The 23,901-nt window shown below is 42.6% G+C and overlaps 1 protein-coding gene across 9 annotated transcripts in view; it reads right to left on the bottom strand.

Moving 5' to 3' along the window:
* The window catches only part of ARIH2 (ariadne RBR E3 ubiquitin protein ligase 2), a 70,320-nt gene that overhangs the window by 32,438 nt on the left and 13,981 nt on the right, over positions 1–23,901 (bottom strand). For 4 of the 9 annotated variants that reach the window (XM_033206720.1, XM_033206744.1, XM_033206728.1 and 1 more), the window contains one exon: positions 9,866–9,911. The exons of the other annotated variants lie outside the window; for them this stretch is intronic. In XM_033206720.1, the coding sequence (XP_033062611.1) occupies positions 9,866–9,904 (39 nt within the window). In that variant the 5' untranslated portion in view covers positions 9,905–9,911. The remainder of the gene's footprint in view (positions 1–9,865; positions 9,912–23,901) is intronic. 9 annotated transcript variants of the gene reach the window in all.

Raw genomic sequence — 23,901 nt, 5'->3', positions numbered from 1 at the left:
AAAAATCTTTTTTTTTTTTTTTTTTTGAGACGGAGTCTCACTCTGTTGCTCTGACTGGAGTGCAGTAGCGCTATCCCGGCTCACTGCAAGCTCCACCTCCAGGGTTCACACCATTCTCCTGCCTCAGCCTCCTGAGCAGCTAGAAGTATAGGTGCCCGCCACCATGCCTGGCTAATGTTTTGTATTGTTTAGTAGAGACGGGGTTTCACCATGTCAGTCAGGATGGTCTCCATCTCCTGACTCCCAAAATACTCAGACTACAGGCGTGAGCCACCACGCCCGGCCTTTTTTTTTTTTTTTTTTTTGAGATGAAGTCTCGCTCTTGTCCCCAGGCTGGAACGTAATGGCGCGATCTTGGTTCACTGCAACCTCTGCCTCAGCTTCCTGAGTAGCTGGGATTGAGTAGCTGGGACTGAGTAGCTAGGACTGAGTAGCTGGGCGTGGTGCCTGCCACCACGCCCAGCTAATTTTTGTATTTTAATAGAGACGGCGTTTCAACATGTTGGCCAGGCTGGTCTCAAACTGTGACCTCAGGTGATCCACCTGCCTCAGCCTCCCAAAGTGCTGGGATTACAGGCATGAGTCACCACGCCCAGCCAAAACATTTTTTTTTTAATTAGCTGGGCATGGTGGCATGTGTCTGTAGTCCTAGCTACTTAGGATGCTAAGGTAGGAGGATAGCCTGAGCCCAGGAGGTGGAGGCTGCAGGGAGCCATGATCACGCTACTACACTCCAGCCGGGGTGACACAGCAAGACTGTCTTTCAAGAAAATGAATAATGGCTGGGCGTGGTGGCTCATGCCTGTAATCCCAGCACTTTGGGAGACAGAGGAGGTGGGATCATGAGATCAGGAGATCAAGACCATCCTGGCTAACACGGTGAAACGCGTCTCTACTAAAAATACAAAAAATTAGCTGGGCGTCGTGGCAGGTGCCCAGCTACTCGGAAGGCTGAGGCAGGAGAACAGCGTGAACCCAGGAGGCGGAGCTTGCAGTGAGCCGAGATCGCGTCACTGCACTCCAGCCTAGGCGACAGAGCAAGACTCCGTCTTAAAAAAAAAAAAAAAAAAAAATGAATAATCATGTATAATAATTATAATACTTTTGAAAGTTTATGGAGTCTAACTGCCAAAATCAGAAATAAAAAATTCACAGATTTCTGATTTTAATTCAATTTGGCTCATAATTTGATAAGATGTTGATTTCAACTGATGAATTTCAATCTATTCAGAATTGCCGGCCGGGCACGGTGGCTTACACCTGTAATCCCAGCACTTTGGAAGGCCAAGGCGGGCAGATCACCTGAGGTCAGGAGTTCGAGATCAGCCTGGCCAACATAGTGAAACCCTGTCTCTACTAAAAATACAAAAATTAGCTGGGCATAGTGGTGGGCCCCTGTAATCCCAGCTACTTGGGAGGCTGAGGCATGAGAATCAGTTGAACTCAAGCAGCAGGGGTTGCAGTGAGCCAAGATCGCACCACTGCACTCCAGCCTGGGTGACAAGAACGAGACTCCATTTCAAAAACAAAAATTGTTGACAGTAGAAATACTAAGATATTCTTTATACACATACACCGGGCAATATAAACTCCCTTGTTGCCAAATTGAAACACTTCTCATACCTTATCTTGCTGATAGAATCAGACACTTAACTTCCCTCTGCCTTAATGACCCCCTCATGATTTCTATGATGTCTTTTGTAGCACCTGTTCAGGTACTCTGTGCTCTTCCTCTTGTATCCCCATCTTGCCAGTGGGGGGCACCACATTCCCACTACTCTCAAGGTAGGACTGTTGGCCTTTTCCTCCATGTCTCACTCTTCCTTAACCACTTTACCCTCTCCCATCATCACCACTCCACTGTCCAATCTCTAGTTCTTCCTCTCCTCCGCACTCCCATCAGAAGGGCCTCACTCACATGGAAAGGCATCTTAATGTATATCCCTTCCACTCTATCATCCTTAGGATGAGCTTCCTGACACCCTTATGCAACAGTAATAACACCACAATTCTTGCAGATCCCTTAACTCCTGCCAGGATCAGTTCCTACCTTGTTTAAAACCCGTCACTGATCTCCAGTACTGACAGGACAAACTATATGCCTTAGTAGAAGACAGTCTTCAGGAACCACCACCTAATCCCTCCCCACAGCAATTCACTGAATGATTCCAGAACCCCAATATGTTTCTCGTAACTGTCAGCCACCAATAACACCCTTCTTTGTAGCGTACATTTAGAAATTAAAGAACATACTTCTATAGAACCCTTGTGTCAAAGCAGGAATCCAAAGATAAATTAGAAAATGTTTTGAACTGAATAACGAAAATACCACATAATGAAATTTGTGAGATGCAGCTAATATGCCTACATGAAAATTGAAAACTGTAAACGTATATACTAAAAGGTCCAAAAATCAATGACATAAGGATCTAACCTAAGAAGCTAGAAACATTTAGTCACAGCTGTGTATTACAACTAAAAAAAGGGAAGCTAGAAAAAGATGACTAAGTTAAAACGAAGTAAAAAGAAGAAAATAGTGACGATTAAAGAAAGAAATAAAATCCAAAGCAAGTAACAGCAAAAATTAAGTCTAAAAATAGATTCTTTAAAAATATCAACAAAGTTGATAAAACAGAACAACTAGGAAAAAAGAGAAAACAAATTACCCATAACAGAGGTAGAAGATGGACCACCCCCTACAATTCTTTACAGTAAGATATTAAAAGGGAAATAAGAAAATGTTATGAACAACCTAATTCTAATAAAATTGACATCTTAAATGAAATTAACAGGTTCTTTGAAAAATACTTACCAACAATGACACAAAATGAAAAAGAAAAACTGAGCAGCTCTTTATCTAGTAAAGACATGGAATTCATGATCAAAACCCTTCCCACCAAATTCCAGGCCCGGGGATTCTACTGGTGAATTCTATCAACACTAATTTTACAAAAACACTTTTAGAAACTAGAGAAGACAGGGACATTTCTTCCAAACTCATTTTATGAGGTTAGCATAACCATGATAAAACATAACCAAGAAAAAAAATCCCAATATTTCACAGACATAGACACAAAAATCCCTAATTTAAAAATTTGCCATTGCAGGCCGGGCGCAGTGGCTCAAGCCTGTAATCCCAGCACTTTGGGAGGCCGAGACGGGCAGATCACGAGGTCAGCAGATCGAGACCATCCTGGCTAACACGGTGAAACCCCATCTCTACTAAAAACTACAAAAAAAACTAGCTGGGCGAGGTGGTGGCGCCTGTAGTCCCAGCTACCCGGGAGGCTGAGGCAGGAGAATGGTGTGAACCCGGGAGGTGGAGCTTGCAGTGAGCTGAGATCCTGCCACAGCACTCCAGCCTGGGCGACAGAGCGAGACTCCGCTTCAAAAAAAAAAAAAAAAAAAAAAATTTGTCATTGCACTGCAGCCTGGACAACAAGAGCAAAACTATGGGAAACAAACAAACAAACAAACAAAAAAGCACTAATAAATGAATTTATGAATTTACTAAGGTAAAAAAAAAACAAAGTTGGCCTGGTACACTGACTCACGCTTGTAATCCCAACACTTTGAGAGACTAAGGCAGGCAAATTGCTTGAGCCCAGGAGTTCAACACCAGCCAAGGCAACATGGCAAAACCCTGTCTCTACAAAAAATCAGCTGGACATGGTGACATGCATCTGTTGTTCCATCTACCTGGGAGGCTGAGGTAGAAGGATCACTTGAACCCGGAAGGTTGAGGTTGCAGTGAACCATGATAGCTCTACTGCACTCCAGCCTGGGTGACAGAGGAAGACACTGTCACAAAATAAAAATTAAAAAAAAAAAGAAAGAAAATACAAAGTCAATATATACAAAAACCAAATGTTAGAATTCAAAGAAAGAGCCAAAAAAGTATTTCTATACAGCAGAAAATTTAAAAATGGGTGAATTTTAATAATTTATTTTATTTAACCTAATATATCCGAAATTGTATTATTTCAACAGGTAACACATAAAAAAGCATGATAATCTATTTTTATCCTCTGTTTCATTCTAAGTCCAGTGTGTATTTTAGACTTATGGCACGTCTCAATTCAAACTGACTGTATTTCAAATGAGCAATGGCCACACATAGCTACCATACCGGGCAGCACAGCTACAGATTTTGAACACAGCAATCAAAACCAACCAAAATGAAAATCCCAAACAAAATCACAAACTTTTTAACAAAATTAAATAGTTGATTGCAAAATCTGTAGAAATGTAAAGGATCCAGAATATCCAAAGCAATCTTGAAAGAAAAGAGCAAAGTTGAAAGACTTACTATAGTAAATTCAAGACTTACTATAAAGTTACATACAGTAATCAAGACCGTGGAGATACTGACTTCATCAAAATTAAGCTTTTATTTTTCAACAGACATTATTTAGAAAATGGAAAAGTAGGAAGTAGAACTAGATGGAGTAAAAAAAGATTAAAAAAAGAAAAAATGGGACAGACATATAAATCAACAGAACAAAACAGAGTCTGACAGGAAACTCATACACGTATGGTAAATTTTCAACAAAGGTGCCAATGTAATTCAATGGAGAAAAAAAGTCTTTTCAACAAATGGTTCTGGAACAATTGAATAACTGTTTATACAAAATAAACAAAACACAGAACATAGACCATTACTTCATACCACACAAAAATTAACTCAAAAGAGTTCACATATCTAAATGTAAAACCTAAAACTATAAAATGGCTAGAAGAAAACACAGAAGAAAATTGTGACCTTAGTTTAGGCAAGGATTTCTAGATATGACACTAAAAGCACAATCCTTAAAAGAAAAATTAAAAAAAAAAAAAAAGAAAAGAAAGATAAACTTGACTTCATCAAAATTAAGCTTTTACTCTTCAAAAGACACCATTTAGAAAATAGAAAAGTAGGAAGCAGAACTAGATGGAGTAGAAAAAGAGAAAAAAAGAAAATGGAAGAGACAGGTAATAGGATGGGAGAAAGTATCTGCAAATCATACATCTGAAAAAAATATTCAAACTAAAGAATTCTCTCTTAGAACTCAATAAAGCACAAAATGCAATTTTTAAAAACAAAGTATTTGAACAGACATTTCACCACAAAAAATAAATGTATGAATAGCAAATAGGCACAAGGAAAGATCATTAATTACATTAATGATTAATGACACTTGTCATTAGGGAACGCAAATTAAAACCACAAGATACTATACTTCACACTCACTAGAATGATTATAACTGGAACCCTTACACAATGCCAGTGGGAATGTAAAGTAGTAGAGCCACCTTGGAAAACAGTTTATGTCTTAAAATGTTAAACATGGCTGAGCGCAGTGGCTCACACCTGTAATCCCAGCACTTTGGGAGGCCAAGGCAGACAGATCACAAGGTCAGGAGATCGAGACCATCCTGGCTAACACAGTGAAACCCCCAACTCTACTAAAAACACAAAAAATTAGCCAGGCATGGTGGCAAGTGCCTGTAGTCCCAGCTACTCGGGAGGCTGAGAGGCAGGAGAATGGCATGAACCCGGGAGGTGGAGCTTGAAGTGAGTCGATATCACGCCACTGCACTCCAGCCTGGGCGACAGAGCAAGACTCCGTCTCAAAAAAAAAAAAAAAAAAAAAAGTTAAACATACACTTACCATGTGACCCAGTAATCCCACTCCTAGATATTTATACAAGAGAAATGAAAACACATGGCCATATTAAGCCCTGGACATGAATGGTCACAGCAGCATACTGCATAGTAGCCCAAAATTAGAAACAACCCAATGTCCATCAACTTATAAATGAATGAATGGGTAAACAAAATGTGGCATATCTATACAATGGAAAATCATTATTCAGCAAATAAAAGAGAACACACTACTGATGCATGATACAATATGGATGAACCTCAACCATTAAGCTAAGAGAAAGAATCAGGCAACAAAAGACTACATATTGTATAATTTGAATTGTATGAAATTGCTAGAAAAGGCAAAACTATAGAGACAGAAGATCAGCAGTCACTTGGGAATGGGAATCAACTATAAATGAACACGGGAATATTTTAGGTGATGAAATGTTCTAAAACTGGGACTGTGGTAATGACTACATAGTTGTACACATTTATTTATTTTTTATTTTTTATTTTATTTTTTTGAGATGGAGTCTCGCTCTGTCGCCCAGGCTGGAGTGCAGTGGCCGGATCTCAGCTCACTGCAAGCTCCGCCTCCCGGGTTTACGCCATTCTCTCGCCTCAGCCTCCCGAGTAGCTGGGACTACAGGCGCCCGCCATCTCGCCCGGCTAATTTTTTGTATATTTTTTTTTAGTAGAGATGGGGTTTCACCATGTTAGCCAGGATGGTCTCGATCTCCCGACCTCGTGATCCGCCCGTCTCGGCCTCCCAAAGTGCTGGGATTACAGGCTTGAGCCACCGCGCCCGGCCTGTACACATTTAATAAAACTCAAATAATGGTACACTTTAAAATGGATGAGTTGGGCCAGGCGTGGTGGCTCACGTCTGTAACTCCAGTAATTTGGGAAGCCAAGGTGGGTGGATCACCTGAGGTTGGGAGTTCCAGACCAGCCTGACCAACATGGAGAAACCCCATCTCTACTAAAAATACAAAATTCGCACTAAAAATATAAAATTAGCTGGGCGTGGTGGCACAAGCCTGTGATCCCAGCTACTTGGGAGGCTGAGGCAAGAGAATCACTTGAACCTGGGACGCGATGGTTGCAGTGAGCCGAGATCATGCCACTGCACTCCACCCTGGGCATCAAGAGCAAAAACTCCGTCTCAAAAAATAAAATAAAAAGAAGGCCGGGTGCAGTGGCTCACACCTGTAATCTCAGCACTTTGGGAGGCCGAGGCGGGCAGATCACCAGGTCAGGAGATCGAGACCATCCTGGCTAACACGGTGAAACCCCATCCCTACTAAAAATAGAAAAAAATTAGCCGGGTGTGGTGGTGGGCGCATGTAGTCCCAGTCACTCAGGAGGCTGAGGCAGAAGAATGGTGTGAACCTGGGAGGCAGAGCTTCCAGTGAGCCGAGATCGCGCCACTGCACTCTAGCCTGGGTGACAGAGCAAGACTCCGTCTCAAAAAAATAAATAAAATAAAATAAAATAAAATGAATAAAATGGATGAGTTTAATGGCACGTAAAACTTTAATAGAGCTGTTTCAAAAATGAGTTGACTGATGGACAGATAAATGATGAAGCAAATGCAGCAACAGATTAGCAATTATATAATCTAGATGGTACAGTATATGAATGTCCACTGTACAATTATTCAAAGCTCTGTAAAATTCTTCATAATAAAAGGGCGGAAAGTTTGTAAAATTTAATTCAATGGCAATCACTCACATTATCAAATGTCACAATATACAAAGGGTTGACCCTTACATTACTGCATCAAATAGTATACTTTGACTTTTTATTTACAATCCTCAGAATAACAAATTCTGCTATACAGTTTTAACACAGTTTTCACTAAGGTTAACTGACTGTATATACTATAGAGTACAGTCTAATAGTGCTAGTATAAAGTCATTTCCATATAGACCTATAATGCTGAAAACTTTACAATATTCTCTGGCTTTCTTTTTCTTCCTCTTTTTTTTTTTGAGATGGAGTTTTGCTCTTGTTGCCCAGGCTGGAGTGCAATGGCGTGATCTCAGCTCACCGCAACCTCCACTTCCCAGGTTCAAGCGATTCTCCTGCCTCAGCCTCTGAGTAGCTGGGATTATAGGCATGTGCTACACAACGCCTGGCTAATTTTGTATTTTTAGTAGAGACGGGGTCTCTCCATTTTGGTCAGGCTGGTCTCAAACTCCCGACCTCAGGTGATCCCCCTGCCTCAGCCTCCCAAAGAGTTGGGATTACAGGCATGAGCCACCGTGTGCAGCATTCTCTGGCTTTCTTGATCTCCCTGACCAAGGCTTCTGAGTATTCCACTGGATGTTCTGCTCCCATTCAGTCAGCTCCTTAAATACCACTTTTCCACAGGCACAGCTTTTAGGCCTGCCTTCTCACTCCCCGGACTATCTTTGGGCAATCACATTTGTGCCTGCCCCTTAGTATGAACATTAGCCCCAAAGACAAGAACTCTCTCATTTTACTGGGAGCTAGGGAAGGAAAGTGTATGAGCAAGGTAGAGAAGTGGGGGCAAGCAAAAAGTTTATTGAAGAGTGAAGGGTACCCTCAAGTTTCTGGGTAGTCCAGAGAAGGTTTTCACAGAGTCAAAGATGGGGTCTGAGCAGAGACTAAGTGCAGCCCATCTTCCCACTTTCCCTGAGTCCTCCAAACCTGCACCACAATGAGTGAGACGCCACTGGGGAGCTCTCTTTCCAGCTTGAAATGAGCTCTCTCTCCTCTGTTCTCATTTACCCTACATACTGCTCTGCATTACCTGTAGCCCTCAATCCAATATGGCTATGTTTTGCCATTGCATTTACAATGTCAATACTCTCAGATGGCTTCCAGATCTTTATTTCAGAAAGCATGTGCTACATGCATGTCAAAAAGGACTTTGTTTATGGTCATTTGTATTTTCCAAAGGTCATGAGCAAACACTTTGTCACCCTCTATAGTCTGTTTTTGACTGAAACTCTAAAATGCATATACTATAGAAGATGACAGAATGTGTTTGTTCATGACCTTTGGAAAATACTATCTGACACAGGCCCTCAAAACATGTTCAGTAGTTACCACTTGGCTACACTGGCCTGGAAACCTAGAGTAGACAGCTGCTTGGGAGTCAAGTTCTCCTTTCTGCTTTTTAAATGAAGAACATAGTAAATGTGTCACACAATTCTATGCCTCCTTCACAAGCAGGGCTGAGGAATGGAGGATGAAGACCAGGGAGAAATCCAGGCTGTGGGCCAATAATGCTAAGATTTTCTCACAGAGTTGTAATGAAGTGAATATGAATGATTTAGTCGCTGTTACTGACATGGTTAGCAGCATGCAAATCTACAATCTCAGCATTTTGTTCTGCAGGCACTTTCTTCCACAGTCTAAAGGTGTTAGAGACTACAGAACTGAAATCACTGTCAGCTTAGAATGGAGACTACTTTGCTAAGATAAAACTTTGAATCTCTGTGTCCTCTGATCCACTTGCTACAAGGAGACGGCTGCAGGGTTTCAGGATCTTAAGTAAGGCAACTCCAATAGCAATTTGCTTGTGGGCTTAGACAACTGTTTAAGCCCGACTTCTGTTTCAACTTTATTCACTGCAAGCAGATTGTGATATCATTTTTCAGATCACAAATCCCAAGTCCACCTGAAGTTTGTTAATAACAGCCACAATTTATTTTCTGATTTCTGCCAAGTCCCTTCCCCTCCACCGCATTCAAGCAAGTCTCTATCGGAAGTTTAAATTAGTCACTGGAACAAATATTTGAGTCCCCTGACCACAAAGAACTTAAAATATCAGAGAGAGATAAGTTCCTGCTACTGAAGGAAATGGTAAGCACATATGACATTTAGGACCCTTTCTAGTACACAACCAACATCTATCTTCAGAAAAAATGTTTTGCAAGTTCCAGGAAATTTAACAGTTATTATTTGACACCCCAGAGCACTTGGATAGTGCATGTTTATTATTCAAAATAGTGCACAGAACATACTAATTTTATATACGGATCAAGGCACATGCTAAAATAGCCCCTGCTCCTGACAACAGTTCCCCAAGGATATCCATAAACATGATCAGTTGCTTCTTTATCTTTTTAGTCTTCTCTAGCTGGTTCAAGCTCTCCAGCCCTCAAGGACAAGTTAACAATATAGCTTGCAAATAGACTTTTCCCCCAGAAAAAAGAAATCCAGCAGCCCACCAAAACTGTCACCAGCCCTTCCCACACTTACCAGTGCCATAGGGAGGATGCAGCTGATGGCAGTGAGCATCAACGGCCTGAAAAAATACAGGTGGTAGTTTCAATTTTTATTTAAAATTCTTACTTGCCAACTGCCTGAAATCTTTTAAGGCTACATGAATGAGTCTTCATGCCTCAGCCTGCCATTTCGTGGTCCAATCACTTTTGTTAACAAACACTAGTGGTCACTCATTAAAAGCAGAAATGAAGAAAGGGAGTGAACTGTGGGCCAGCTTCTGGGCCTGGGCTAGAATGGGACATGATATAGGAAAATCAGCCTAAAGAGATCAAGATGGATGGATATGGGTCTGGAGGGGGGGCAAGGGATGATGTGGAGGGAGGCAAGAAAGTACTAAAGGGACAAGAGGAAGAAAGAAGGTTAAAGCACAAAGATAAAGGAGTAAGTAAACACCAGCCTACAATGGGGCAAAATTAGCATCAGTAGTGGTGGTGGTAGTCAGTCTCATAGGGCTTCTGACCCTAAACCAGGCTCACCCTTGAAGTCTAATTTAAGTGGTAGGATTTCATTTCTCCCATACTTCACACCTAAATATCCTCAGCCTCTAAAAGGCCCACTCTCTGGCACCTGATCATAATTTTGCTCATTCCACTTTTCTTTACAGGGACATGGAAGGAGGGCTGACTTGTAACTAAAGTACCCAAATGTTATATATGTTTTTAAATCTGATTAATAAACACAAATTTGAAGACTTCTCACCAGCCTAACCTTGATTCAGTCCTAACTGCTGTGGACTCTAATAATCAAAATCAATACTAAAAAAACCAAAGACCTCACTCAATATAAGGTTATTTATACAAAATACAATAATGTAAAAATATTAAAGTAATCACTCCTTGACCGTAAGGGTATATATTTTAATTACAAAAAACTTCAAACATCTACCAAAGTGAAGAGTATAATGAAACCCATTACCCAGCTGGTGGCCAGACCCACTATGCCTCCATTCCAGCCCTCCCCTCCTCCCTCCACATTAATGTGAAGTAAATCCCAGCCAGCATATCTTTTAGGGTGCATTTAATGGAAACTTTTTGAGAAGTACTTAGTACAAAGGGCTGGTTATTGCCCCTTCTAGAACTCTAACAGACTTCCAGGGGAATGCCACATAGGCAGGTTATGTCCAGCAAACCCAACCAAAAGAAATGCAGATAGGAGGTGATATCAAATGAGCTGCACAGAGTAGGGCTAAAAGCTGTGTCCATTCCTGCAGCCACAGCCCATCCTGTCCAAAAATTACTTGAAACAATGCTCTGTCTCAGCTACTGCTACTGTGAGGAGGCAAAGAGAGGGAATATCAAATAACCAGCTAGGTAGTACTATCCAAGTACTACCAAGATGGTAGTACCATCTTCTCCAAAAGGAGGGCACTTCAGAGGCCAGCATATCTTAATGAAAAAGCCAGATTCCAACAGCATGTTTCAATGACAGAGCTGGTACCTCATCGACTGCTTTCCTTAGCTACCCCTTTATGCTAGAAACATATAACCTTATTTTTATAACCTTTCTGTTTATATAAAACTACATAAACAAGAACAGAATGAAAGCCCATTGAGGGCAGAAATTTTTTGACTGATTCCTTCTCTCCACACCTAAGAACCTGGAACAATACCTGTATTAGCATTAGGTCTTATACGCCAACACCACTCTCTGCCTGTCTCTGGTGGTCCAGACTTGTGACCACACCCACATCCTCTGCAAGGGCGTATGAAGATGCCAAGGCCTTCCAAGCCCTCAGGGATGCACAGGGATACAGGAGAGGCCAGACACAGCTTCTCTGAGACAGGTTTAAAAAAGTTGGAGGGCGGCCGGGCGCGGTGGCTCAAGCCTGTAATCCCAGCACTTTGGGAGGCCGAGACGGGCGGATCACGAGGTCAGGAGATCGAGACCATCCTGGCTAACACGGTGAAACCCCATCTCTACTAAAAATACAAAAACTAGCCGGGCGACGTGGCGGGCGCCTGTAGTCCCAGCTACTCGGGAGGCTGAGGCAGGAGAATGGCGTAAACTCGGGAGACGGAGCTTGCAGTGAGCTGAGATCCGGCCACTGCACTCCAGTCCGGGCAACAGAGCGAGACTCCACCTCAAAAAAAAAAAAAAAAAAAAAGTTGGAGGGCTTAGCAGTCTCTCGAGGGTTGCAAGAAGGGCGGAGATGCTGCCAATAGGTTGGAGGCGGCTAAAATCAGGTATATCAGATAGGGAGAGAAACAATAAGGAGATCAGGCTGGAGCCTGGAGAATCCACTTTACATTTTTCAACAGAGCAAAATAATCAAAGTGGTGCTTTTAGTGGATGTATCAGAAAAATAAAAAGTGGAAGTAAAGGAGGGAGTAGATATTAAAGGCAGAGAGATCTTTAAGTTATTTGAAAAAGAAGAGATCGGCTGGGTGCAGTGGCTCACACCTGCAATCCCAGCACTTTGGGAGGCCAGGGCAGGCGAATCTCCTGAGGTCAGGAATTCAAGACCAGCCTGGCCAACATGGTGAAACCCCATATCTACTAAAAATACAAAAATTAGGGTCAGGCATGGTGACTCACGCCTGTAATCCCAGCACTTTGGGAGGCTGAGGCGGGCAGATCACCTGAGGTCAGGAATTCGAGACCAGCCTGACCAACATGGAGAAACTTCATCTCTACTAAAAACACAAAATTAGCTGTGCATGGTGGCACGTGCCTGTAATCCCAATTACTTGGGAGGCTGAGGCAGGAGAATGGCTTGAACCTGGGAGGCGGAGGTTGCAGTGAGCCAAGATCGTGCCATTGCACTCCAGCCTGGGCAACAAGAGCGAAACTCCATCTCAAAAAAAAAAAAAAAAAAAAAAAAAAATTAGCTGGGCACGGTGGCAGGCGCCTGTAATCCCACCTACTCGAACTCCTGACCTCAAGTGATCTGCCCGCCTCGGCCTCCCAAAGTGCTGGGATTACAGGAGTGAGCCACTGCATCCGGACTTGGCTCACTTGTGCACTGTCTCTTTCTATTTTTTTTAAATCTCAGCTTACCACAACCTCTACCTCGCGGGTTCAAGCGATTCTCCTGCCTCAGCCTCCCGAGTAGCTGGGATTACAGATGTGTGCCACCACATCCAGCTATTTTTTTTTTCTTTGAGATGAAGTCTCACTCTGTCACCCAGGCTGGAGTGCAGTGGCACAATCTCGGCTCATGGCAAGCTCCGCCTCCCGGGTTCACACTATTCTCCTGCCTCAGCCTCCAGAGTAGGTGGGACTACAGGTGCCCGCCACCATGCCTGGCGAATTTTTTGTATTTTTAGTAGAGACGGGGTTTCACCATGTTGGCCAAGCTGGTCTCTAATGCCTGCCTCGGCCTCCCATAGTGCGGGGATTACAGGCGTGAGCCACTGCGTCCAGCCTGGGTTTCTTTTTGAGGTAATGAAATGTTCTGGAACAAGATGAAGACGATGGTTGCATAACATTGTGAATGTACTAAATGCCACTGAATTGTATACTTCAAATGTTAGTTTTAGGTTATGTGACTATTACTTCAAAAAAAAATTTTTGTTTGAGATGGAGTCTCTGTCAATCAGGCTGGAGCACAGTAGCACAACCTCGGCTCACTGCAAGCTCCACCTCCCAGGTTCACGCCATTCTCCTGCCTCAGCCTCCCCAGTAGCTGGGACTACAGAAGCCCGCCACCACGCCCAATTTTTTTGTATTTTTAGTAGAGACGGGGTTTCACCGTGTTAGCCAGGATGGTCTTGATCTCCTGACCTCATGATTCGCCCGCCTCGGCCTCTCAAAGTGCTGGGATTACAGGTGTGAGTCACTGTGCCCGGCTGATTATTACTTCAAATTTTTAAAGGGAAGAGGGGTCAGGAAAATGAATCCTAAGCTCTGTGTACACAAACAGAACCTGTCATTTTAGGGTGATCGATGAGAGACAGCTATTACTCCAGACTCAAGGGCCCCCAGATGATGAGATCAGCCAAATCTCACACTCTAAGGGTCCTCTCCAGTTTATCTCATTTCTTAAAAATAAGGGTTTTGGCCAGGCGCCCCTGTAATCCCAGCACTTTGGGAGGCAGAGGCAGGCGGGTCACCTGAGGTCCGGAGGTCAAGACCAGCCTGGCCAACATGGTGAAACCCCATCTCTACTAAAAATACAAAAATCAGCCAGGTGTGGTGGAGCATGCCTGTAGTCCCAGCTACTCAGGAGGCTGAGGCAGGAGAATTGCTTGAACCTGGAAAGCAGAGGTTGCAGTGAGCTGAGATCACGCCACTGCACTCCAGCCTGGGGGACGAGCAACACTCTGTCTAAAATACGTTTCTTCTGTTTTTATGTAGGTTTTTTTTTTTTCTAAAGACCCAGTGGGAACAAGGATGACTAGTCTATATACAGCTTTTTTATTAATCCCCCCATTTGCAGCACACTTATCTCTTCCAGCATTCATCAGTCATTTCAGAGTCCATGGTCTTTTCAAAATTTGGACAAACTGGCTCACATTTTGCAATGATGTCCCCATACAACACCCCACTCCAACCCACTCTGTTTGTTAATATTAATTTACATGTGCCTTTACTTTCATTTTCATGGTATTTAAAAATGGAAGGGAACTCCCAAATTTACTTTATCTCCTTTAATAATCTCTCTCCTCCTGCTTCTTTGGTCCTCCAGACAACTGTTGATTTACTTTATGATGGATTAGTTTGCATTTTCTAGAATTTTATATGACTGACATATAAAGGTTTTGTCTCTCCCCTTTGGGTTTCTTCATGTGGCATTTTTTTTTTTTTTTTGAGTTTTATCAATGATGCTTACATAAGTAGCTCATTCTTTTAGCTGAGAAGTATGCAGTTCTATGGGTATGCCACTGTTTGTTTATTCATCTGTTTCAGCAACTCACATACTGAGTTGCTTCCAGTTTTTGGCTATTGCAAATAAAACTAAACAGACATTTGAATACCAAAACAAACAGAAGAAGCAGGGTTGGGGCAAAGGCATGTGCAGCCAATCATCTTGAAGTAGCAGTGTTAATAAATTTGCAAAAGAAAATTTGGTGTATTCTACTACAGTATCATAAAATTCACATTGTATTTAAGATTAGAGATACTATTAGTCATCTCTGCATCATCAAAAAGGACAGCCTGGTCAACATGGTGAACCCCCGTTTTTCATCATCAAAAAGGGCATAGAACCCACTTTTATCTTTTTTTCACTAAAGAATATTCATTTGTTTATAATTATTGCTAAATAAACTTCTCTTTTAAACAAGATCATAAAATATAGTAGGACTTTGCACAGTGGAAACACTAAAACGTTGGTTTGTACACACATGAAAATAAGTTAGAATGTTCATATGTTCTGACAGTTAGGAGAGAAAGGAAAAATATGAAAAAAACATTAAAAAAAAGAATGGAATTTGTCCAGTAGTTTCCAAGTCACCTGAAGCCTCTTTTGAGAAGATTAGGAAGGAGTGAGGACAGGAGTCTTGCCAAAACCACTCCTAAGCTCAAACTGAGTTGTGCTGTTTCTTCCTCTTAGCTTTGCCGAGGTCCAAGGAAGAAGGCAGGGGGGCTTTCAAATATAAAACCTCGCAGAGGACCAGTGCTGATGGTGGGGCCAGGAGAAAAGAAGATAGCCCCCACCCCAGGGGCTAGACCTCCTCTTGAAAATCAATGAAATATAAAGTTATATTCAGACATCAAAAAGACTATGGGAAGCCTATCCAACTTGCAAGTATAGCTGAGCAATTTATATCCTACTTCTACGGTTACAAAACCAGTACACTCCAAATGATGGACACATCCTTTCAGCAGTCAAAAGAAAGCAAGTACTCCTCCCTCCTCACTTGAATAACCCAAACCATTTTACAATTTTCCTGCACTTCCATGCAAATCTAATGTAAAATGCCTTGGCCTAGCCCCTTGAGAGATTCTGTTTCATTTTTTATATATATATATATATGTATTTTTGTTTGTTTTTGAGATGGAGTCTCTCTCTGTCATCCAGAATGGAGCGCAGTGGCATGATCTCAGCTCACTGCAACCTTGCAACCTCCGCCTCCCAGGTTCAAGCGATTCTCCTGCCTCAGCCTCCCAAGTAGCTGCGATTACAGGTGCCCACCATCATGCCCAGCTTATTTTTATATTTGTGTAGAGACAGGGTTCACCATGTTGGCCAGGATGGTCTCAAACTCCTGACCTCAAGTGATCCGCCTACCTCGGCCTCCCAAAGTGCTGGGATTACAGGTGTGAGCCACTGTGCCTAGACTGTTTCATTACAGTGTATTCAGGTTTCTGTATGAGAATTGCTAAAACTAATTCTGATATATACCATAAGCTCAGAATCATATATCTGTTAGGTTTATACCATCTTTTTTTTTTTTTTTGAGAAAGAGTCTCACTCTGTTGCCCAGGCTGAAGTGCAGTGGTATGACCTCAGCTCACTGCAACCTCCGCCTCCCGGATTCAAGCGATTCTCCTGCCTCAGCCTCCCAAGTAGATGGGATTACAGGCACCCGCCATCACGCCTGGCTAATTTTTTGTATTTTTAGTAGAGATGGCGTTTCACTGTGTTGGCCAGGATGGTCTCACTCTCCTGATCTCATGATCCACCCACCTCGGCCGCCCAAAGTGCTGGGATTACAGGCGTGAGTCACCGCACCCAGCCAGGTTTATACCACCTTTATTTGGAGGTCAGCTGGCTTCATGAAAAAGTACTTTGAAGAGAATGTCTTCTGTTTACAAACTGGAGCACACAGAAGTAGAGGTTTGGAGTTAAATTTTCTTTTTTTTTTTTTTGAGACGGAGTCTCGCTCTGTTGCCCAGGCTGGAGTGCAGTGGCCGGATCTCAGCTCACTGCAAGCTCCGCCTCCCGGGTTCATGCCATTCTCCTGCCTCAGCCTCCCCAGTAGCTGGGACTACAGGCTTGCGCCACCTCACCCGGCTAGTTTTTTGTATTTTTTTTAGTAGAGACGGGGTTTCACCGTGTTAGCCAGGATGGTCTCGATCTCCTGACCTCGTGATCCGCCCGTCTTGGCCTCCCAAAGTGCTGGGATTACAGGCTTGAGCCACCGCGCCCGGCCTGGAGTTAAATTTTCAACTGTGCATTTATTGGCCTGGGCTTAGACACATTAAAAAGCAACACTTACTGAGAACATAACATAACCAGGCATTTCCGCTATGTGCTGTTACGCAAAGAAAAAATATGGACCTCTATCTCAAAGAGTTTACATCCTAGCTTACAACTAATTGGCAAACATTGTAAGTACACACCAAGAAACAAGTATAGTGGTACAGAGGCAAGAGTGACAGACTGGGGATCAGGGAGGGATTCACGTAAACAAGGGGTAGAGGATCAATCCTCTATTTCCAGGTTGATGGATGGTGGTACTAACAAGTAAGATAGAGAATCCAGGAAACCAAGCTTGACGGCATTAGAAAGATTTCTTGTAAAAAGAGGTAAGGTTATCTACAGACTTCTGGAAAGGATGGCGACAGAATTGAAGAGACTGTTACCGGCCTAAAATAAGGAATAAAAGACATGACAGCAGGTAGAGCTGACCAGGCAAAGAAACTGCTAGTCAAAGAGAACAACTTTTCCAAATAGAGACCACACTTTCTTCACAATTATAAGAACAGCTCTGTTTTCCTGTTAAAATCTCCAAACAAACCTCTTGCTCATCCTGCCTGTATTTTTCTCTATTTATGGTCAATAACATGGTCATTACTGTGAAATCATTCATGGTTTTTTTGAGACGGAGTCTCACTCTGTTGCCCAGACTGGAGTGCAGTGGTGCCACCTTGGCTCACTGCAAGCTCCGCCTCCCGGGTTCATGCCATTCTCCTGCCTCAGCCTCCTGAGTAGCTGGGACTATAGGCGCCCGCCACCATGCCCAGCTAATTTTTTGTATTTTTAGTAGAGATGGGGTTTCACCGTGTTAGCCAGACGGTCTCAATCACCTGACCTCGTGATCCGCTCGCCTTGGCCTCTCAAAGTACTGGGATTACAGGCGTGAGCCACCGCGCCTGGTCTGTTTTTGTTTTTCTGAGACAGAGTCTCACTCTGTTGCCGAGGCTGGAGTGCAGTGGTGGCGATCTCAGCTCACTGCAATCTCCGCTTCCCAAGTTCAAGCGATTCTCGTGCCTCAGCCTCCCAAGTAGCTGGAACTACAGGCATGCACCACCATGCCCAGCTAATTTCTGTATTTTTAGTAGAGATGGGGTTTCATCATGTTGGCTAGGCTGGTCTTGAGCTCCTGACCTCAGGTGATCCACCTGCCTTGCCTCCCAAAGTACTGGGAATACAGGCGTGAGCCACTGTGTCCGGTGGAAATCATTAATGTTTATAAAGATTTGTGATAGAAAAGGAACTTCATGTTTTGACAGTTCATGTCAGTTTAAGAAATAAAGTTAGAGGGCAGATACATTTCAGGAGGAGCAAAATGCTCCTCATTCTGCACCTTTTTCAAATCTTTCCTATAATTCTTCCCTCTTTGGGGAAGACAAATCTAATCCTTCAAATTTTTCCTAGAGCAGCAAGGGCAAAGAAAAAGCAATAAATAAATAAATATATAAATAATTAGATTGGAGCAAGGCAAAATTAAAGTAGGGAGGTATCTCAAGAACAAGAACCCCCAAAACAAGTGAACACTAAGTAGTGCTATTAACATAGGCATAAGACCAAACATTGTAGTCAACCACAAATACAGGTACAGACAAGCTATTATTTCCCTGTATCTTTTTCCTGGCTCCAATTCAAAGTTCATTTTGTGTTATTTTTACTTTTCTTTTGGTGGGCCCCAGGAGAAGGGAACCAGAGGCTCTAGGGGAAGGTAAAATAATCCAAAGTATATGACCCAATATCATATGCACACTCAGAGGCACCAGTCAGCAATATATTGCCCAGAACCATCCTCCATGTGTAGCCTCCTACCCTATGATTCAAGACACACAACCCTGAGAATGTGTTTTAAGGAACCAAGACAAGAAATATTCCCATCCCTCCGCTTTTACCCCACTTCTACCATGACCAAGCAAAATCGGTTTGAACATTCACGTTCCAGGCACTTTATCTGCATTATCATCACATTTAATGTTGTGAAGGAGGTGTTATCATTATTTTACAGATGAGGAAATTCAAGCATAGAGATGCTGAGGGACTTATCTGAGATGATATTATATTAAATGGAAAAAATGGGACTGGAACCCAATCATCTGACAACTAGCCCAGACTCTGGACAAGGCCCATCAGACACAAAAGTCATATCCATAAAGACATTCACAACAATGTAACCAGTCCCTCAACAACTGTAATACATAGGTACTCACTTAAATGCCCAACGGAGAAAGCTTAAGCAAATTACGGTTCAAAAACAAGATGGCATGCTACACAGCCATTTAAAGTATTTATGAGAACAAAGTAAAAACGGGGAAATGTTTGAAATATACATAAAAAAACAGAACGCATAAAATACATGTACCTACTGATTATTATAATGCAATGTCTACCAGGGCAGAGATTTTTATCTGCTTTGTTCAGTTATTTTTCCTGTTATGTGCCTGGCATAGGAACATAACAGGAAGCGTAGTAGGTTCTCAATAAATATCCAATATTGGTTGAATGAATTGCTGAACAGTAATGCTACGTATGAATATGGACAAGAACTAAAGGATGATAAGCAAGGAAGAAAACTTATTTTAGGTTAATGAAAACATGAATGATACTATTTTCTTAAATATTATAGTAACAACTTGACAAAAAAAATTTATAAACTCAAGATTAAAATATAAATGTCAAAAAAAAATAACAAACACAAATACCGTATCATCCCTTGATTACATATGACTTCCATGGTTCCTGAGGTAGAGAGAAAGCAAACAAAAAGACTAGAATGAAAGCTGGCCTTGAATCTGATAAAGAGCTTCTTTTGTGGAAGCTGATGAGCATGTTTTGTATGGTATCAGGTACACAGCGATGACAATAACCTTTCTAAGCTGGCAAGACAAGGACAACTTGCACCATTTTTATTTAGGCCATTCTCAATGTCACTCTGGACATTTCTCATTGCCTTTTAAAAATGAATTTACACATCAGTAAACACACCTCAGACTTCCAGACTAAAACACTGTGAAATATGTTAACGAACCTATTAACGGCCAGCTATTTGAAATGCAGGAATTTAACCTAAGTTCTACTTAGATAGAGGCATGCGAAGAGCTCACATCAGATCACAAAAATAGAAATCAGAGGGCTGCTCAGCACACAAACATTCAGTGTAACCAGGCCCAGCTTGAAGATACTTTCCCATGAGTAGTAGCAACAATAACAACAACAACAACAACAAAAACGATTATTGGTCAATTAATGACTGTAAGTAAATAAAAATAGAATGATCTTAAAATTCAGCTATATCAGAATAAAAGAAAATCGATTTAATAATTAAAGTTTTCACCAGATACTTGTTATCTTTTAACTTGGCATTATGTAAGTATTTAGTACCAATTAAGAAAATGGCTAAAATAAGGTATTTTGTTGTTATGAACACCAATTGATCATGTTACAAGTGAAAAGGGCAAAAAAGCCAGGTTGTTTTGAACACAGGACTATACAGACTTAGGCACTTAAGAGTCAGAAGCCCTGACAACTCATTACTATTCATCCACAAAGGGGAAAAATTGTCCACAGCAGAATCTTAGATTTTCCAGTCACATTTTGCTAAAGAGCAAACACTAGATTTTAAAACAAATTCACAAAAGAGTATGGCAGAATAGAGTGTTCTAGGAAATATTTTCACAGCTTTACTGCAGTTGACACAGCAATTCACAAAGCAATTCATAAATGTAGTAAAAACACTTGTAATAATTGGCATATTTCTTCAATCCTATCTGGGAAACAGGCTTAAAAAGTGAGCAACAGGGCCAGGCGCAGTGGCTCACACCTGTAATCCCAGCAAGTTGGGAGGCCGAGGCGGGCGGATCACGAGGTCAGGAGATCAAGACCATCCTGGCTAACAAGGTGAAATCCCGTCTCTACTAAAAATACAAAAAATTTAGCCGGGCATGGTGGCGGACCGCCGGTAGTCCTAGCTACTCGGGAGGCCACAGGAGAATGGCGTGAACCCAGTAGGCAGAGCTTGCAGTGAGCCGAGATTGCGCCACTGCACTCCAGCCTGGGGGACAGAGCGAGAGTCCCTCTCAGCTAAAAAAAAGAAAAAAAAGTGAGCAATATAGTTCACTATGCCACACATGCGCTGAGTAAGTTTTAAAAACCTATTTAAATACCTATTTAAAATCCTAGGCCAGGTGCGGTGGCTCACGCCTGTAACCCCAGCACTTTGGGAGGCTAAAGTCGGTAGATCATTTGAACTCTGGAGTTTGAGACCAGCCTGGGCAACATGGCGAAACCCCATCTCTACCAAAAATACAAAAAAAGAAAAAGAAAAAACAAAAATTAGCCGGGCATGCGGTGTGCACCTGTGGTCCCCGCTATTTGGGAGGCTGAAGTAGGAGGATTGTTTGAGCCTGGGAGGTGGAGGCTGCAGTGAGCCAACATCGTGCCACTGTACTCCAACCTGAGTGCCAGAGTGAGATGCTGTCTCAAAAAAAAAAAAAAAAATCCTATAAAAACCTATTCCTATAGGTTACAAAACCTATTCCTTTCCTCCAACAGTAAAGATGCTTGAGACTACAATCATAATCCTCCTTTCTACCTATACATCTTTGACCCTCATTCCAGCCCAGAAGATAACCCTCCCACTCCCATGCCCATTGCCCTATGGAGCCAGGACTTCTGTAACCTGCATTGCCCTTCTACACCACCTTCAAGGTCCTCTGGCCTCAACACAAAGCTCAGGTAGCTCACTACACCTCCTGGACTAGATCTAGTTCAAAGTGGCCTATTTCTTTCCCCTCCTGAAGCAATGGGGTGGGTTCCTGAACAATATGCACTTCTCCTGCCCATACCCTTAACATGATGCTAAGATGAGGGCACAAGGAGAAAGAGACTCTTGACCCATCACAAACCAAAGCCAGCTCCACAGTCATGATCCTGCCTGGGCTTTGTCTGGGGCTCTACCAAGGCTGAGCCTCTTCCTGAGCAGCTTGTCAGCAAATATCTCAAGAGTTCCATGGAATGGTAATTAAAAGGACTCACTGAATAACTGAAAAAAATTACTGGCTAACTACTGTACATTTTGTAATAAAAATGCTTATGGTTACAAGAAGGACCTCTTTCATCTATAAAGACAATAAAATAATCTTTGTATAAGTCTCATATAAAAATATAGTGTAGAAAAAGGTAACTTTGTTTTCTTTAAAGACTCATACATGATCACGAAAAATACTTATTCCCCAGAGATCCCCTCCTCCTACAACACAACACCTCACTTGGCAATCATTTAATCTCATTTGACTATTCCATTTGTTATTTATGTAGGATAGTTCATTCTCATATAATGCTTCTGTTTTGCCACTATTTGAATACCAAGTTTCCCTATCTCAGTAACAGATAAGTATTTTCTCTGTTCTCTATCCTGAGCCCTTGAACTGATTTTCTGGGCACCTTCCTCTCTCAATGACTTTACTCATAGACTGGTCCCAGAACACATACAGGAAGTTACCCTCTGACATCAAGGCCCTCATTAAACTAGAAGTCCAGTGTCCCAGACAATTGTGATTTTTTTCTTTTTTTTTTTTTTGAGACAGGGTCTTGCTGTGTCGCCCAAGCTGGAGTGCAGTGGCGCGATCTCAGCTCACTGCAAGCCCCACCTCCCGGGTTCACGCCATTCTCCTGCCTCAGCCTCCTGAGTAGCTAGGACTACATACAAGCACCTGCCACCATGCTCGGCTAATTTTTTGTATTTTTAGTAGAGAGGGGGTTTCACTGTGTTAGCCAGGGCTCTCCTGACCTCGTGATCCACCCGCTTTGGCCTCCCAAAGTACTGGGATTACAGGTGTGAGCCACCGAGCCCGGCTGAAAATTGTGGTTTTTCTATTTAAGACATTTTACCCAGCTAACTCAGGAGGCTGAGGCAGGAGGATCACTTGAGGCCAGGAGTTTGAGATCAGCCTGGGCAACACAGTGAGATTCTGTATCTTTAAAAAAAAATTTTTTTGCAGCTTTTTGAGTCCACTTAAAAATTTTTTCTTTATTTTTTGAGATGGAGTCTCGCTCTGTCGCCCAGGGTAGAGTGCAGTGGTGCAATCTCGCCTCACTGCAACCTCCGCCTCCCTGGGTTCACACCATTCTCCTGCCTCAGCTTCCCAAGTAGCTGGGACCATGGTGTCACCACACCCGGCTAATTTTTTGTTTGTGTTTTTAGCAGAGACGGGGTTTCACCGTGTTAGCCAGGATGATCTTGATCTCCTGACCTCGTGATCCACCCCGCCTTGGCCTCCCTAAGTGTTGGGATTACAGGCGTTAAGCCACCACGCCCAGCCAAAATAAATTTTCTGTTAATTAGCTGCACGTACCTATAGCCTCAGCTATTTGGAAGGCTGAGATGGGAGGATAGCTTGAACTCAGGAGTTTGAGGGTACAGTGAGCTGTGATCATGCTACTGCACTCCAGCTGTGAGATAGGGCAAGAGCTCATTTCTTTTTTTGTTTGTTTGTTTTGTTTTGTTTTGTTTTGTTGAGACGGAGTCTCGCTCTGTCGCTCAGGCTGGAGTGCAGTGCAGTGGCCGGATCTCAGCTCACTGCAAGCTCCGCCTCCCGGGTTCATGCCATTCTCCTGCCTCAACCTCCTGAGTAGCTGGGACTACAGGCGCCCGCCACCTCGCCCGGCTAGTTTTTTGTATTTTTAGTAGAGACGGGGTTTCACCGCGTTAGCCAGGATGGTCTCGATCTCCTGACCTCGTGATCCGCCCGTCTCGGCCTCCCAAAGTGCTGGGATTACAGGCTTGAGCCACAGCGCCCGGCCGCAAGAGCTCATTTCCAAAAATTTTTTTAAAAATAATTTTTAAAAAGAGACTTCAAATCCCAAATGGCAGTAAAAGGCTTAACTTTATGATATACTATGAATCATCCACATGCAACTGCCCGGACACAACAAAATG

This window comes from Trachypithecus francoisi, unplaced genomic scaffold, assembly GCF_009764315.1.
Source record: "Trachypithecus francoisi isolate TF-2019V2 unplaced genomic scaffold, Tfra_2.0 Lachesis_group0, whole genome shotgun sequence".
Taxonomy (NCBI): Eukaryota; Metazoa; Chordata; class Mammalia; order Primates; family Cercopithecidae; genus Trachypithecus; species Trachypithecus francoisi.
The sequence above is the reverse complement of the archived record's forward strand: the minus strand, read 5'-3'. Positions and strand labels throughout refer to the sequence as shown.